The sequence below is a fragment of the Bactrocera oleae genome, chromosome 2 (assembly GCF_042242935.1).
Source record: "Bactrocera oleae isolate idBacOlea1 chromosome 2, idBacOlea1, whole genome shotgun sequence".
NCBI lineage: Eukaryota > Metazoa > Arthropoda > Insecta > Diptera > Tephritidae > Bactrocera > Bactrocera oleae.
Window position 1 is genome coordinate 55,717,705 of NC_091536.1, and position 15,473 is coordinate 55,733,177.

General features: G+C 35.7%; 3 protein-coding genes and 1 pseudogene across 6 annotated transcripts in view; 3 read left to right on the plus strand and 1 right to left on the minus strand.

Annotated features, from left to right (window-relative positions):
* Nucleotides 1-15,473, plus strand: part of RYa-R (RYamide receptor) — a 404,709-nt gene that overhangs the window by 134,834 nt on the left and 254,402 nt on the right. The window lies entirely within an intron of this gene.
* LOC118680016 (phospholipase A1-like) lies at nucleotides 878-2,208 on the plus strand. Of its 2 annotated transcripts, none has more exons than XM_070113203.1 (3): nucleotides 878-1,008; nucleotides 1,063-1,336; nucleotides 1,413-2,208. In XM_070113203.1, the coding sequence occupies exons 1-3, from the start codon at nucleotides 966-968 to the stop codon at nucleotides 2,134-2,136; spliced, it is 1,041 nt and encodes a 346-aa protein (XP_069969304.1). In that variant the 5' UTR covers nucleotides 878-965; the 3' UTR covers nucleotides 2,137-2,208. The 2 variants fall into 2 exon arrangements, with proteins under 2 accessions (XP_069969304.1, XP_069969305.1); XM_070113204.1 differs by having other exon boundaries at nucleotides 882-1,008; nucleotides 1,069-1,336.
* LOC138858994 (phospholipase A1 1-like) lies at nucleotides 4,805-5,919 on the plus strand. The gene has a single exon (XM_070113110.1). The coding sequence runs from the start codon at nucleotides 4,865-4,867 to the stop codon at nucleotides 5,546-5,548; it is 684 nt and encodes a 227-aa protein (XP_069969211.1). The 5' UTR covers nucleotides 4,805-4,864; the 3' UTR covers nucleotides 5,549-5,919.
* On the minus strand, nucleotides 13,534-14,367 carry LOC138856431 (pancreatic triacylglycerol lipase-like; annotated as a pseudogene).

The following is a 15,473-nucleotide window of genomic DNA, read 5'->3' on the forward strand; positions in this document are numbered from 1 at the left end:
GGGCATGCCCGCTTCTTACTTAGATTAGTCATGCCGAAGTCCGGATATTTACTGCCAGTACCTCCCGTAATGCCATTTTCATGTTGTCAATGCTCCAGTACCATTGATTTGCTTTAAACGTAAGGGATTATCTGATGTGTCGCTGGAATATCACTGAGAATGATTAAGCGTTCTCTATGATAGTTTTTCTCTAAAATAATCTCGAGTAATGGACGCAGATCTCAGCTTAACAAATATTTTTAAATAATGATTTTGGTAAAACCACGAACGGTGTTGTTTACAATAACAATGAAATTTTGAGCGTTCGATACAGTCATGACGTTGTCAATGTGTTGTAATACCAGTGAAGAAAAAAGGTCATAAAGTGGTATTTATTCTAATATTCCAATAATTTCTCCACAAAGTTTCATAAACACTGGAGGTTTTACGTGCAATAAGAGCGAAATTCGTGTTAGTGAAGAGCTTAGTTAATTTAAAAGTTACTACATATCTATTATTTATTGCTTGAATGTCTAACGAAGAGTTCCGCGTACAATAATCCTTATAAAACTATACCATATATATACATATATAAATATATACATGGGTAATTCATCCGCTAAAAATGACATACCCACCTGAAACGATGAAAAATTAAAATTACGATTAAATATGCATTTTGCCATAAAATTCCATACACTACTTGCAGTGTATATTTCTAGTATCTTATCTTCCTAATAATAAGCCGCATTGGCGTACTTAATCGATATTTTACTAAAACGGCGGCTTTTTATCAATTAAATTTTAAATGTTTTTATCAAGATAATGTCAGAGCTATCGCATTTGATTTTTTCATCAATAAACTTCTATCTTGCCAATATGGGTTTGTATTGATCGATGCATTTCAAAGCAACAGATGCCCCACTTGTTATATAAATTGAGTTGAGTTCATTCAAGAATTATCAGTATTTTCTATTGACTTAACAATGAAAGTCGTAATAATTTTAGCAATCTGTTCGCTGACCACAGGTAATTTACCGCTGGTTATAATCAGTGCATGACAATTTATTAGCATGTCCTTAGTTGTAGCCGTAGCCAGCCCTGAGGGAAGAAGTGAGAACAGTGAGAATGGTTGGTATATTCCTCAAGCTGATGGCTCATTAGTTTGGGTCTCAACCGAAGAGGGTGAACAAATGTTGGCTGATTTAGAGGAGAAAGAAGAAATAGAGGGTCGCATTTTACCAGTACCAGTGACTTTCTACCTGTACACAAATAGAAACCCGTTTAAAGGACAAAAAATTACTGAAACTGCCAAATCCATTACCAATTCCGACTTCGATGCTAGCAATCCAACGAGGTATGATATAAACTGGTTGAAAAGTCTTTTAAAAAGCTGTTAAGTAAGTATATAAGTAAACATCTAAATTCTACAGATTCGTTATACATGGTTGGACTCAGAGCTACACTGCCGGTATGAATAAAGATATTCGTGCTGCCTGGTTGGGACGAGGAAAATACAATGTGATCATTGTGGATTGGACACGAGCACGTTCCGTTGACTATGCCTCCTCTGTTGTTGCTGTACCTAAGGTAGGCAAAAAGGTGGCCAGCATGATTAACTATTTGGTCGAGAACTTTGGTATGAGTTTGGATGAAACCGAAGTTATCGGTCACAGTTTGGGTGCTCATGTGGCCGGTTATGCGGGTAAGAACACTAAAAAGGGCTTGCTTCACGCCATAGTCGGTTTGGACCCTGCCCTACCACTCTTTAGTTACAACAAGCCCGACAAACGTTTGAATGCCAACGATGCTCATTATGTCGAGTCCATTCAGACCAATGGCGGTCAATTGGGTTTCCTTAAACCAATTGGTAAGGGCGCTTTCTACCCGAACGGTGGTAAGACTCAACCTGGTTGTGTTTTGGATGTAACTGGTGCCTGCAGTCATGCTCGCTCCACCGCCTACTACGCCGAAGCTGTGGCGCGTGATGACTTCCCCAGTATGCGTTGTGGTGACTATGAGGGAGCAGTGAGGGATGAATGTGGCGGCTCTTACAGTGGTGTGAAAATGGGTGCCGTGACAAATGCTTATATGGTGAATGGTGATTATTATGTGCCCGTACGTAGTTCTTCACCTTATGGTTTCGGTTCGGCTTAAAATAATTGCACATAAAGTGATGAAAATAACGAATTTACTAGAAAATACAAGTATATTGATATGAAAGTATAAGTAATTTTTTATTTATAAAGTGTCTTGCATGCGATTCAAACGGCTTTAGGCGCTAGGCTAGTAATTCTCCGAAACATAATTGTGGTTAGCGTTGCAAGCAGTGTATTAAACATTTTTATTAAATATTTTTTGTTATCCCAAATACGGAGCTGAAAAATAAAAAATTTTAAATCCCACGTATTTAATTAATAATTTAAAAAATAAATTGTTTTAGAATTAACAATTTTTCTCGTTTGCGTATTTCTTTTTCTACTATTTTATAATTCAACTTCAATACTCTAGAGCACAGGGCGGCAAATTTACACATACAGACTACAAATCAAAATTTTTAATTTTTAAATCCCAAATATTTTGGAATTCTACATTCCGATGTTAGGATAAAAAATAAAATTTTCATCGGGATTGAGAATTGAAAATCAAATGCTGAATGCTAACCTCAGGTTTAAAAAATGAAAATTTAGTTCTTAATCCAAAATTTTTGAATTAATACATTCGCAACCCCGATTATAGTATTAAAAACTGGTTAAAGCCAGATTATTCTTCAACTCTTCACTAAGTTCATTGCTGAACTTAACTTTCACTCGAAATGAATTCTGAGAAACCCAGTTATGTACTATTAAAAATCGTTTGAAGTTATGATCTTCAGTAGTATTTATATCCAAATGTACATGCCACAACAACAAGCGCTAAGTTACTTTCGCAATTTGCGCGGTTAGTAGGCGGGGAAATTATTTCGGGTGTTAACAAAACTTTGTATTAAATAAGTAAGGAAGGCTTAAGTTCGGGTGTAACCGAACATTTTATACTCTCGATATTCGCAATTATATTACAAAATCTTGCGTAAGAATTCAATATTCATTTTGAAGAAATCGAATATATTACAATCAAATTTGGTATCTTATTAACTCATATTATTTATCATAAAATGATTTAATTTAATTACTTATATTGGCCTACATACTACTACTAAGTACATGGGGGCTTTGGAAACCAATCACCCGATTTTACTTATTCAGCCATAGATACTCAGGTCCACATATTCGGTATCATGGGGCCGATTTCGTGACATTTGATGTCATATCTCACGTGACCTATTTGTATACATTTGTCTTCCGATAACTTCCCTGATGTTCGAAATGTATACTGTACAATGAAGGAAATAAGTAGAGTGTAAAAGTTTGTTTTATGGAATGTAGGCGTTGTTGTTTTCCATATTTGCGCACTCCCACACTGTATTGTATTATGATGTCAATATAATGTTCTGTAAAGAATTATGTTGAAAGAAGTTCAGTATTTTCAGAGATATAGGATTTCACATAAAATTGGGGCGCCGCCCCGCCGATTGTCCAACTCTTACAGCGACCCTATACAGCCTTTCCCTATCATCTTATTTGTGAAATCTAGTGCTTCTGGGGTATTTACTTATTGTGTTATCGCAGGTTTAGAAGTTTTCAATATAACCGTTATATGGGGAGTGGGTGTTACGAAGATTTTCCGGGAGCGAAATAGGTTGAAATAGTTATAATGGTTTGTGAGATATGATGCCTAGGAACATATGTAGTAAATTTCATTAAGATATCTCAAGTTTTACTCAAGCTATCGCTTGCACGTGCAGATAAGGAGACAAACGGATGAATACACAATCACCCGTAATTCAACTCGTCTCTTGATCCTGATCATGTATATATATATTACCCTATATCTAACTGAATTCATGTCTTTAACATCTTTCTAATGACATTACATTTTTTTACAGTGTACCCATCACTATTTGGTAATATACGATTATTGTTATGAGCTGATTTTACTAGCAATTAAATTTATTTTTACTGCTTCTTATTTATGTTTGTTTACATACACATTTACTAAGTTTATTATTTGTTAACTTTATCGTGATTTGTTGTAGTGCTTATAGCATGTATAGGGAGATAACCGATATCAGCACAGGGGTCTAAATTGATTTATAGTTAACATAAAAGAAATAAAACATAAGTGGTCCGATTTTTCAAGGCCAAGTTATAATAAAAACGCGGACTTACAAAATTGTTGCTTTTTAACTCAAATAAACTCAATACAAGTCAAAATCCAGTTTTGTTCGAAGCTAAATTAAGTGAGTTAGCTCTCAAGAGAATAGTTCCAGAATAGGCAAATTTAACAGTAAAGATGAGTATGAGATGTACTTTATACAAAATGAGGAAAATGTATACATTCATGGCAATGTGGCAAGTTCGTAACAAAATGCCCGTTCTTTAACTTAGGTTAAATTAATTTACATCAGCTTACTGTCGATATACTAAATAGTTAGCGGAAGAGATTAAATACAACTTCTTGAAATGTGCTTTCAAATTTTCTTCTTCCGATTCCAAAAACAATAGTTGTATAAAAATATGAAATTCGATTTCTAAAACCAAACCTAATCATTCAAATGATGATGATCAGAAACTTTGATTAGCAAGCAGCGAATCGAACAAACAATACCAGAGTTTCAACTTCCTAACCTTTTTTTTTATTTTTTTACACCAATTCCGACTTCGATGCTAGCAATCCAACGAGGTATGATATAAACTGATTGAAAAAAATTGTTTACATGGGTATAACCTCTAAATTCTAATATAGATGCGTTATTCATGGTTGGAGTCAGAGCTATATCGCCGGTATGAATAAGGATATTCGTGCTGCCTGGTTGGGACGAGGAAAATACAATGTGATCATTGTGGATTGGACACGAGCACGTTCCGTTGACTATGCCTCCTCTGTTGTTGCTGTACCTAAGGTAGGCAAAAAGGTGGCCAGCATGATTAACTTCTTGGTCGAGAACTTTGGTATGCATTTGGGTGAAACCGTAGTGATCGGTCACAGTTTGGGTGCTCATGTGGCCGGTTATGCGGGTAAGAACACTAAAAAGGGCTTGTTTCACGCCATAGTCGGTTTGTACCCCTCCCTACCACTCTTCAGTTACAACATGCCCGACAAACGTTTAAATGCCAACGATGTTCATTATGTCAAGTCCATTCAGACCAACGGCGGTCAATTGGGTTTCCTGAAGCCAATTGGTAAGGGCGCGTTCCACCCGAACGGTGGTAAGACTCAACATAGTTGTCTCTTGGATGTAACTCGTGGCTGCAGTCATGCTTGCTCTTATGTTTACTACGCTGAGGCTGTAGCTCGTGACGACTTCCCCAGCATGCATTGTGGTGATTATCAAGAAGCAGTGAAGGACAACTGTGGCAGCTCTTACAGTGGTGTGAAAATGGGTGCCGTGACAAATGCTTATATGGTGAATGGTGATTATTATGTGCCTGTACACAGCTCTTCACTTTATGGTTTTGGCTATGCTTAAAATAATTGCATAAAATTGATGATAACGACTGATTTTGTAATTAATAAGATAATATTAGGATATTAGTTAATTTTATTTATGTCTTGAGCATTTAATTTTTTCAAGTTGGCAGTAATACTCAGAGACAATTTTGTGGTATTGTGTAAGTTGTTAAGTTTAAATTATTCCTTTACTCCTCTTTAAACACACAGCTGAGCTAAATTTACCACAGTCAGTCGAAATAAGTAAGGTATTAGGAACATTTCAAAGCGATCGATCTTTATTATTATTTATATCAAAATTTACATGTTCCTGTAATATATAGTTAAATTCTAATCTTTGATTAATCTATCAGTTAGTCCGTTCATCAGTCATGTGTTCGAGTGTACTCTTTTGAACTATTTTTCGCAATTAAGCGACGAATGCAAACTATGCGAGGTGCAATAATGATTAGGTACAAGAGGACTGCTTGTTGCAAAACTATTTTTCGAATTTAGGAATAAAGTTCGACGACGAGGGATATATTGCTTGGGATTATTGTCAAGGAAATACCTTCAGGTGTAGGCAAAACTTGGTTTTAATAATGTTGCAAAAGAATTCAACACATGTTACATTAAAATTTGTGTCTTATTAACTCATTTTATATATATAGACTAAATTAGTTTTATAACAATAATTAACTTCCCTTTAGCGAAAATTAAAATTTAATATATTGTGGTGATGAGCAAACCTTCAACCAAAGGATTGGAATTTATTAATTTAGGTATATGACGCTTTAACCAAAGTCTAAACCAATTCTTTCATAGTAAGCGTTAAACCACATTTTTAAGAAAGCGTATTCACTTAATTTCACTAAAATATCACATATTTGGACCAAACAAAACGGTTTAAAGAGAGGTGGGAACTCGGAAATTACTATATGGCGTATATTGCGGGCTAGAAAAGATATGGGCTGATTGCACAAACTTTTGGCATTACTCAGGTAAACTCTACAACCTATTTTCAAGCAATTTAATAAACATATATCTCATACACTGACTGACAATTCGGCACGAGGTTTGTTAGAATAACGAAAATCTCTATTTATAGTAGACATACCATAGTCAATTTGGGTAAGTCGAGGTCCAATTTCACATTTTTTCGATATTAGACTACTTACCACTATTAGGTAGATGGGAGATGATATTAGTTCTATGGGGTCTAGGGCAAGCTCTCACCCGATTTGATCCATTTTTGGCACAATGTTGCTCCGTCATTTTTGTCACTTTCTTCTGTAAAGCCCTTCTGTTCCATCCTGGGTGTGAAATGTATTATCTCTGGCGGGTTTATTTATTGATTTACGGCACTTTTGGTAGTTTAAACTTAACCACAAAATGGGGAGTAAGCGGGGTTATCATCCGATTACACCTATTTTTACACTGTAGTAATAGTTGCCAAAGGGATTTATCCTGTGCAAATTCGGGTGTTAAAGCTGATATGGCTTAAGAGATATATACATTAATTCAACATTTTTGAAACCACAGATGCCTCTCCCTAATGCTTGCATCTAATTGTGGAGCTTAGTTATTACAATTTTTTCATTATTTGCGTTTTGTGGGCGTTGATTAATTGTATTCTGCAGTACCAACCTTCTTACGATGCTCAGAAACGTGTGTACCAAGTTTCAGCACGATATCTCAACTTTTACTAATTTACAGTATGTACAGATAGACGGACCGGGATTTCCACTCAGTTCGTCATCCTGATTATTTAAATATATATAACCCTATAGCGATTAGTTTTAGGTGACACAAATAACCGTTAGGTTAGCAAAACAACAAGACTCTGTAGCAACATGTTGCAAGAGTATAAAAATGTTAAATTTGAGATATGATTGAACAGTAGAGTGTGCAACACAAATATTAACTCTTTAAAAATTTTAAAACAAATGGGATTGTAGTACTAGGACGCCTAAAATCATGCTAAAATTAAGTACTTGTGGAAGTTTAATAGTAGAATATAGAAGTTGGTCAGTTTTACAAAAATTAGACAAATGTCATTCAGTTTAGATTAGTGCGTATCTGAAGTCAGTTGCGTCCGTAGTTTGTTCGTTAAATAGGGCTATGTCGTCGATGTAATCAAGGAAGGATCTCTTGATGATCCTAGGAGGCGTACGTACGTTGGCAATAATAAAGCGGTCATATGTGAAGCGAAATAGTATAAGTTGTCGAGGGTAATACCAAGAATCTTAGGCTTTCGAATTTTTATACCATTTCATGAATATGTTCGCAGTGGATTTACCATTGGCGAGTGTTAGGCTCCTAGAAGAGAAGAAGCAAGAAAGCTAACCATCTGTCAAATACATTGCCATTGAGATTGGTGGTTAAAAAGGCACCCAGTTTTTTTCGTATACTATCCGGCGAGGATAAATGCTTGTTGAGCTGCCGATTGCGTAACGTAGCAAAAAAAAAGCGGTTTTAAATTCACTGTCAGCTCAGCTCAAGGTCTGTATAGCAGATCTGTTATCAAAGTGGCTGCATATTTTCATAAAAGAAGCCGCAATTCAGAGAAGTACATCTGCTGCTACACTGATGGCTGCCATTTTTGCTTGAAAAAAACTACAGTGGTCTGGCAATCTGAAGCAAGAGTTGATTGAGAGACCCCACCGATTCCCAGTAGCTCATTTACAGCAATATAGGACAGTCAGTGACTTCTTATACTCTCCTCAACATTGGGCTTCAATGATAGATTTCTATCAAAGAGGAGGTCAAGAAACTTCAACTTTTTGAAAAGTTGTTTCCGGGATTTTATACTTCCTTGTAAATAAAGCCAGTTCAGTTTTATTTGGATTGACAGCTAAGCCAATCCTTTTCGCTCAGATAGCTTCCACATAGAGGTATACTTATGTTAACTCATAGATGGTATTCAGGAATTTTCCTTTAACTATGTGGGTAACATCAGCTGCATAGACTTTCACCCGACAGCCTCGTCCCTCGAGTTATTTCAACAGGTAATTTACCTAAGATCCATAGTATAGGAGATAGACCCCGCCCCGCGGGGTGCCACTATTGACCTTTCGTAATGCACGCCGACTGAGAAGAGAAGACAATATACGAGATGATTGAGGTTCATTTCAACATCAAACTTATCCAGAGCACAAACGATTTTTTCCGTCCGCGCATTGTTGAATGCTACCTCATTGTCGAGAAGTGCCCCCACAGCGTATTCCTTGTGCAAGAGAGCTACTCGAGCCATGACAAAACGGCGTGCAGAGCAACGTCTACCGACCTGCCTTTATTGTATGCATGCTGAGCCCTCAGTAGCATGTCCCTTAGTACAGGTCCCCTGATGTACAGGTCCATCAGCCTTTCCAATGTCTTCAATAGAAGCGAGGAGTTGCTAATAGGCCTAAAATCCTTGAAATTCACATGAGAGCTCTTACCGGCCTTCTTGGCGAACAACACCCTTACCTGCCTCTGCGCGCCGGGAATCTACGCATTCGCAGATAGATCTCCATGAAACTCTTTCGGCTTTCTTTGTTTTTGACTTGTATATAGCAAGTTCGTCTTGTACAGCGCTCAAGCACCGCCGGCTTTATTAAACAGCTTTTTACTTGAAGATCTGCCTTTCCGAGTTTTCAGAGGACAAGAGCTTTTAAGTTTTGCACGCTGCGCTGAAGACATCGGCATACTCATCAATTGCATTGGCTGTGAGCACTGAGTCGCGACTTGGCTCGACTCGAAGAGTTGATCGAAGCTTTATATCCGTGTCCCTAAAATTCCTGTATGGTTTGCTAACTGGAAACAGAAGCTGATGAACCTATGATCAGAGAAAAAGTGGTCGGTCAGAACTTTTCCATCCGAAATCAAGGCGCAAGTTTTTTTTTGGTTGAGGTGAGGTCAAGTCTCCGAGCCGAGGTTCGCTTTCCTTTGCCTGGCTTCTGCTAAAGCTTTCCGTCACAATTCAAGGGGCGGTTCTACCTACTCCTCGTGAGGCATGTAGGCCGAAATCAACCAGAATTCTCCGGCGTCGTCCTTTAGCCTGGCGGTGACGACATCCTCGTTGCTGAAATGTGGTAAAAGAAAAACATTAAGTTCATTTCTGACCAACAAACAAGCTCTTGTTCCATCTGTGTTGATGATCGACAGCCGCTCTTCCGCACCACTAACAATGTCTCCGCCATCCTCTTCGAACAACTCGCCGTTTGGACATCGCGTCGCTTCGCCCCCGTCAATTATGGAGGTTGAGGCTCATCTGCTTGGCGTCTTGGAAGGATCTGCAGACCCACGATAAGAGGACTGAGCGACCTTTTTTTTAGAAGAATCACCGCTTGCCTATATGGTTCCTCCGTCCTCTTTAGCCTGATCACCTTCCAGTCGTGAGCGCGCAGAGAAGGATTGCAGTATCGCAATATCTCCTCAATTTCTTCAGGACGCAGTGGTCATTATTTCTATTAGCTTAAGTGCGGATTACTTAAATGTCTAAATATTAGATTCTTAATAAAATCCATATCGATATATTCTTGATAAACTTTCAAATTTAAAACATTTCATATTCCATATTCGTTTTAATAGTTTTGACATCCGCTTCATTAATTAAAATATCTACCAAAGAAACTAAATAAGAACCCCTTTTTTGATTATGTTAACTGATATAACAAAAGCACTTCAAAGTACCACTTGCAGAGTCTTGAAAAATAAACTATTATCTGATAATTGTATATATGTATGTATGTGTTAATAGAAATGCTTACCATATATTACTTATATCGGATATGGTCTTATATTTTTCTACGTAACCAATAATTTGAGCATTTCTTATGACTGAATCAATAGAATGAGTCAATAAATTTTATATGTTTTCCTTTATCTGATGCACTCGTGAAATGTACTGACTTATGTACTGAACAAAAAGGTGTAGTACAGAAAAGTAGAAAGATATATACTCGTATTCTGTGTGTATATATTTTGCAATAAGTGTCCAATATTGCTCAAGGCGATTAATTTATGGAAAAATGCCTTTTAAGTTCGCTGAGTCTAGACAGAAATTTCCTTTTAATATTTTATGAATCTGAAATTCCTTCCTTCTGTTATATAAGCATAAATAAAGTAAAACATTCGAAGCCTATAATTTATCAGTATACATTTCTATCATCCTTAAAGAATTATAGGTCACTAAACAATCGCCGATCCAAATTTGTTATTATACTGAAGCTCAAATTTACGATCTCAGCTATGACGGCACAGAAACGGAAAAAACCTGTTGCTGTGTAATTCTGTTGTCAAACGTACTCTCTTATTGAGTATTGGTTATTTATTTTTGTTTTATCTACCTAGTATGCCGTAAAACGACTTTCATAAGTACAATTTTTTTACTGAGGGCTTTTCAAATTCGCTATTGATTGAGTGAAAACGTATATATTATACCTATATGCATATTATTTTTTGTATTACTAGTTTTACATTTCGCTAACATTCATGACCGCAGAAAGTTTGCTAGTTAGCTTGTGAAGATGGAACATTTATTTAATTATTTTGGAACTGCGTGTCTGGCTGCATCGTACTGACCGCGGGATTTAGATTTCATATAAAACCGTTAGAGGAAGAAGCTCAAACAGTCACCACGTACAAAATTCGTGAACTCAAGTCGGCTGAAAAGTTCATATCACGTAAAATTGTTACGATTGTATTATTCTTGGGTTATCGAGGACCCATTTTAGCGATCTTCCAATATTTCGATACCTTTCTTTTAATTTTTTTCCAGTGGGTATTGTCTTAAGGTTAGGAAAATCTCACTGGGACCAGATCCAAATAATAGCGGGTATACTGAGGTAACAGCGAAAAAATTTTGCACTCGTTTTCGTGTATACTCTCGATTATGAGCTCGCGGGGCAAATATGTATAAAATACATGTCCGATACGTTCCTTTGACAGATTTAGAATATATAATCTCACTATCAAATTTCGAATGCGCGGTTACCGAATCAAAAAATTCCGTAACGGAAATAAACCTAACACGATCACAAAGTATGCGTAAAATGTTTATATACTTTTAGGCGTATTTTAGCATATTTCAAGCGGAAAGAATCAGTTGAAGAGATGAATGATTCAACAGTAATAATATCATAAATAAAATTAAAAAAAAAAAATAAAGTATTCAATATTCAGTGTCATAATATTAGTAATATATTATTATTTTGATAAATAGCTACGCCTCCTTTTGGAACAGTATTCGCTGATAAAATCAGAGCGATGGACAACTTTTCTTTCGGAAAAAAATAATTTAAAAATGAATAATGATCCACAAGACCACAAGATCCACAACAAAATATGGGACCACCATTGACGAGGTATTTTCCAGATATTTAGAGGATATCAAGCCTCAAACTTATGTTTCTAATTTCAGTTACCATAAACCTGAATAACCTTCATATATTGTAAGATAATAAAAATATTTTAAACAATATTAACTTCCCATTTATTGAATAGAAAAAACAAATTATTATCGGTCACCACGCTCAAAAAGTGTAACTTGAATTAATATCAAAGAAAAAAAAATACTGCATAATATAATAAATAATTAAAATTACATAAGTTGATAAAAAAGAAATCGTTATGCAATAGTTTTACCGCGGCTGTCCCCGAGTACCACACGTATTTTTTTTTTCTTGGCGTAACAGCCTCTTTTGGACTCCTGGACGGTGGCCCGTTTAGAATTTATTAAACCACTTACGGATAGTTGCTTCGTCTCGCTCAAAAAACGGGTAATACTCACGAAGTCACTTTTTTGTATCAATAGCAAAGCATTATTTCATTAAAAAAAAATAGCGTGTCATTAAACTATTTTTTCAAAACACTTAACCTCACTCAGAATGCTATGTAACATTCCACGAATTAATTGTCGACAGGTGTAAATTCGAAATTATTTGTATATATTCAATTCTTGTGGTGCCTTCCCGGGAAGATGTCACTTACTTTTTGGATTACCTGATAACGATGGAATATGTGGGAGCTCAGCCAGATATCATAAGTCGACAAGTAGTTTTTTTGGATTCTGCTAAGATGGTTACTTATCAATCTCTTTTGACAATTGTGCTTAATACTATTCACTGTAATATTTAAAATTGACGAGTGATAGCTTAACCACTTCACAATGAGAAAGATTTAACTAATGTTATAAATTTGCATACGTGGCTACGTGGTTTCAGAAACGAGTTAAATATTTTTGCAACTCTTTTTAACTTTCATTTATTTCAACTTTATTATTGTTTTTCTGGTTAAATATCCAAAAAGTTAAAAAAAATTTAGAGAGCAACTCTAATTCTAAGCACTTTCTGTCCCCTTAAGCATGCACCTTGCAAACTAACTCGTAATAACTACAATATATTGTATGTGCAAAAGATACAGTAGACAGTAATGGAAAAAGGAAACGTTACCTTTTGCACGGCAGAAAGTTAAATAATTTTCTTTCTCGCGAATTCGCTTTAACGTCATCAATAGATGTGCATAGATACAATTTTCTCCATCCGCAGTACACTACCCAGCTAATTTTTTTTCTTTAATGGCCTAGTATTTTTGGCGAGCTTTCGCTACTTGTTTGGCCGTCCACAGGAAGCACGCGCTGTAGACGTTTCTTTGCAGTCTATGGACTCTAGGAGTTTGCTATAATTTTGAAATATAGAAAAGATTTAATCCGTTTCAATTTCTATTCGATACCCTGCTATCAAGTCCTATAGTTATAAACTACAATACTTCACAAATAATATGAGTAGCCACCGTAACTAGCCAGAGAACTAACTCATGATTTGGCTTTCAAAAATTTAAAGACGATAATGTGATGATTTAAAAACATACTACTTATTACAGAAATGTCATTTAACAAAACATAACAGCGGGGGATAGTCTTAAGCCATTTTATTAACATGTTTAAGTAAAGAGCTTGTTCAGAAAATTCTAGAAGATAGCAGAAAGTAATGTTCACTTATCTCAAAGAAACGTAACTCAAAATTAATTTTTTTTATATCGAACATATATTTATTCATTAACAATATATATAATATATATACAGCTATATCAAACATCATATCCTTAATCAAATGCGAACCCATAGGAAGCAGTGCTGAGTACGGATGCACATAAATCTCCAGCCACCATAATAGCGTTAGTAACAGCACCCAATTCCACACACTGTATGAGACATCGCACCTTTACCAATTGGCCTCAGAAAACACAATTGACCACCCTCAGTTTGGATAGATTCAACGTATGTAGCATCACCACTCTTGAGAAGTATCACTCAGGAAGAGACCGCGATTCTGTCCCAAACAATCAAGCATGTCGGTGACCTTTTTGCCCACTTTGAGCACAGTCACAACACTGGATATATAACCGATAGAACGAGCGTGTGCCCAACCGAAGACGATTATGTTGTTGTCACCATGGCTCAAAAAATAATCGCGAATATTCTTATTCATATCGGCTTTGTAACTCTGAAGTCAGCCGTGAATTAAAACTCTGTTGATATTTAGAGAATAATATCAGATATATACTTACACGAAATACTGCGCTTTAAACACACTTACTTAGTGAGGTTGTTGGCATTGAAGTTCGAGTTCAAAATGGTTTGAGCGGCGACAGTAATTTTTTTGGAGTAGTTGGATTTTTTTGTGTATACAGATAATACTTAACGGGCACTAAGTCGGTCTAAGGCTTCCTGTTTCTCACTCTCCGCGATTTTACTTTCCCCCTCTTCATTAATGAGTTATCGACTTGTGGTATATACCAGCCATTTTCGCCGTTCTCACGGCTCTCTTCCACAAGAAAAGCCGAAATAGCAGCTGCGAAATAAAGATAGAACCAGTGTCATTAGATTTCAATTAATCTGAGCGTTTTCGAAGTAAATAATTACTTGCTAAGCGAAAATTGCCAAAATATGCAACGCGTTCATTTCTTTAGATGTCAAGGATGACATGATACGCAACTCTTTGAATCGAGAGCGCTGTAAAAGTCCACATTTTTTATAACATTTGACAATGGTGCCACTAAGGAAAAAAATACGTTTTGAGATTTTTAATGTATTTTTTGGGTATTTTTCGGTTTCCATTTTACAGAAAAAAATACATAATTAAAATTAGTTCAACAAGCTATATATCCTATATGACGTCTAAATATATGCAAATGTATATTTTAATCACAAAAGATTTTCAAAATTAACATTTAAAACTAAATTTAACAAAATATTTTAAGATTTCAAAATACTTACAAGTTTTAAATAACCTGAACATGAACATTACTTATTTTTTATATACTCAATAAACAAATATCTTTTGATAATTTATTAGGAAGTCAAAGTTTAAAAATATTTGCTGGAAATTCTAACCAAAATATGTACAAGTATATCTGTTGACAATTGGTACTGCTAAGCGAAACAATACTCTGCGACAAAATACCTGCTCTTTCTTAAAATCAAAACTATATTTAATCTCTTTAAATAAAAGTTAGAAACACTTGTGAAAGTCACTAAAAATTCTGATCTCACAAATAACCCACTGACTTCGAAATTGATTTAAGCGGGATTCTTAGTGGTAGTTCGTTATTTTGCTTGTCATCTGTTCAGTAGCTCATGAACTCGTGGTTTACTTTGGTAGCACCGAAAGTTCATGAGCTCTCTCAGAAAGCAAAGTTTCAGAAAGAGTTTCGTATCATGGTATCCATGTTAGATGTGTCAAGAAACAATTGACCCCAATAAATGTGACAAGCTTTATATATTCAGCGTTATCTACTGAAAGATACTTTGCATTAAAATTAAATTAATCACTTTTTAATCATTTAGCGTCACTGACACATAGTAACGATAAATGTTCGAGATTTTAATTACGGACACACATGTGACTGATTTGTAGTGTGTGGCCATAATTTGGCGAAGATTGCACGCTTTGCCACCAACGAACCAGATAATAACTTAAGTC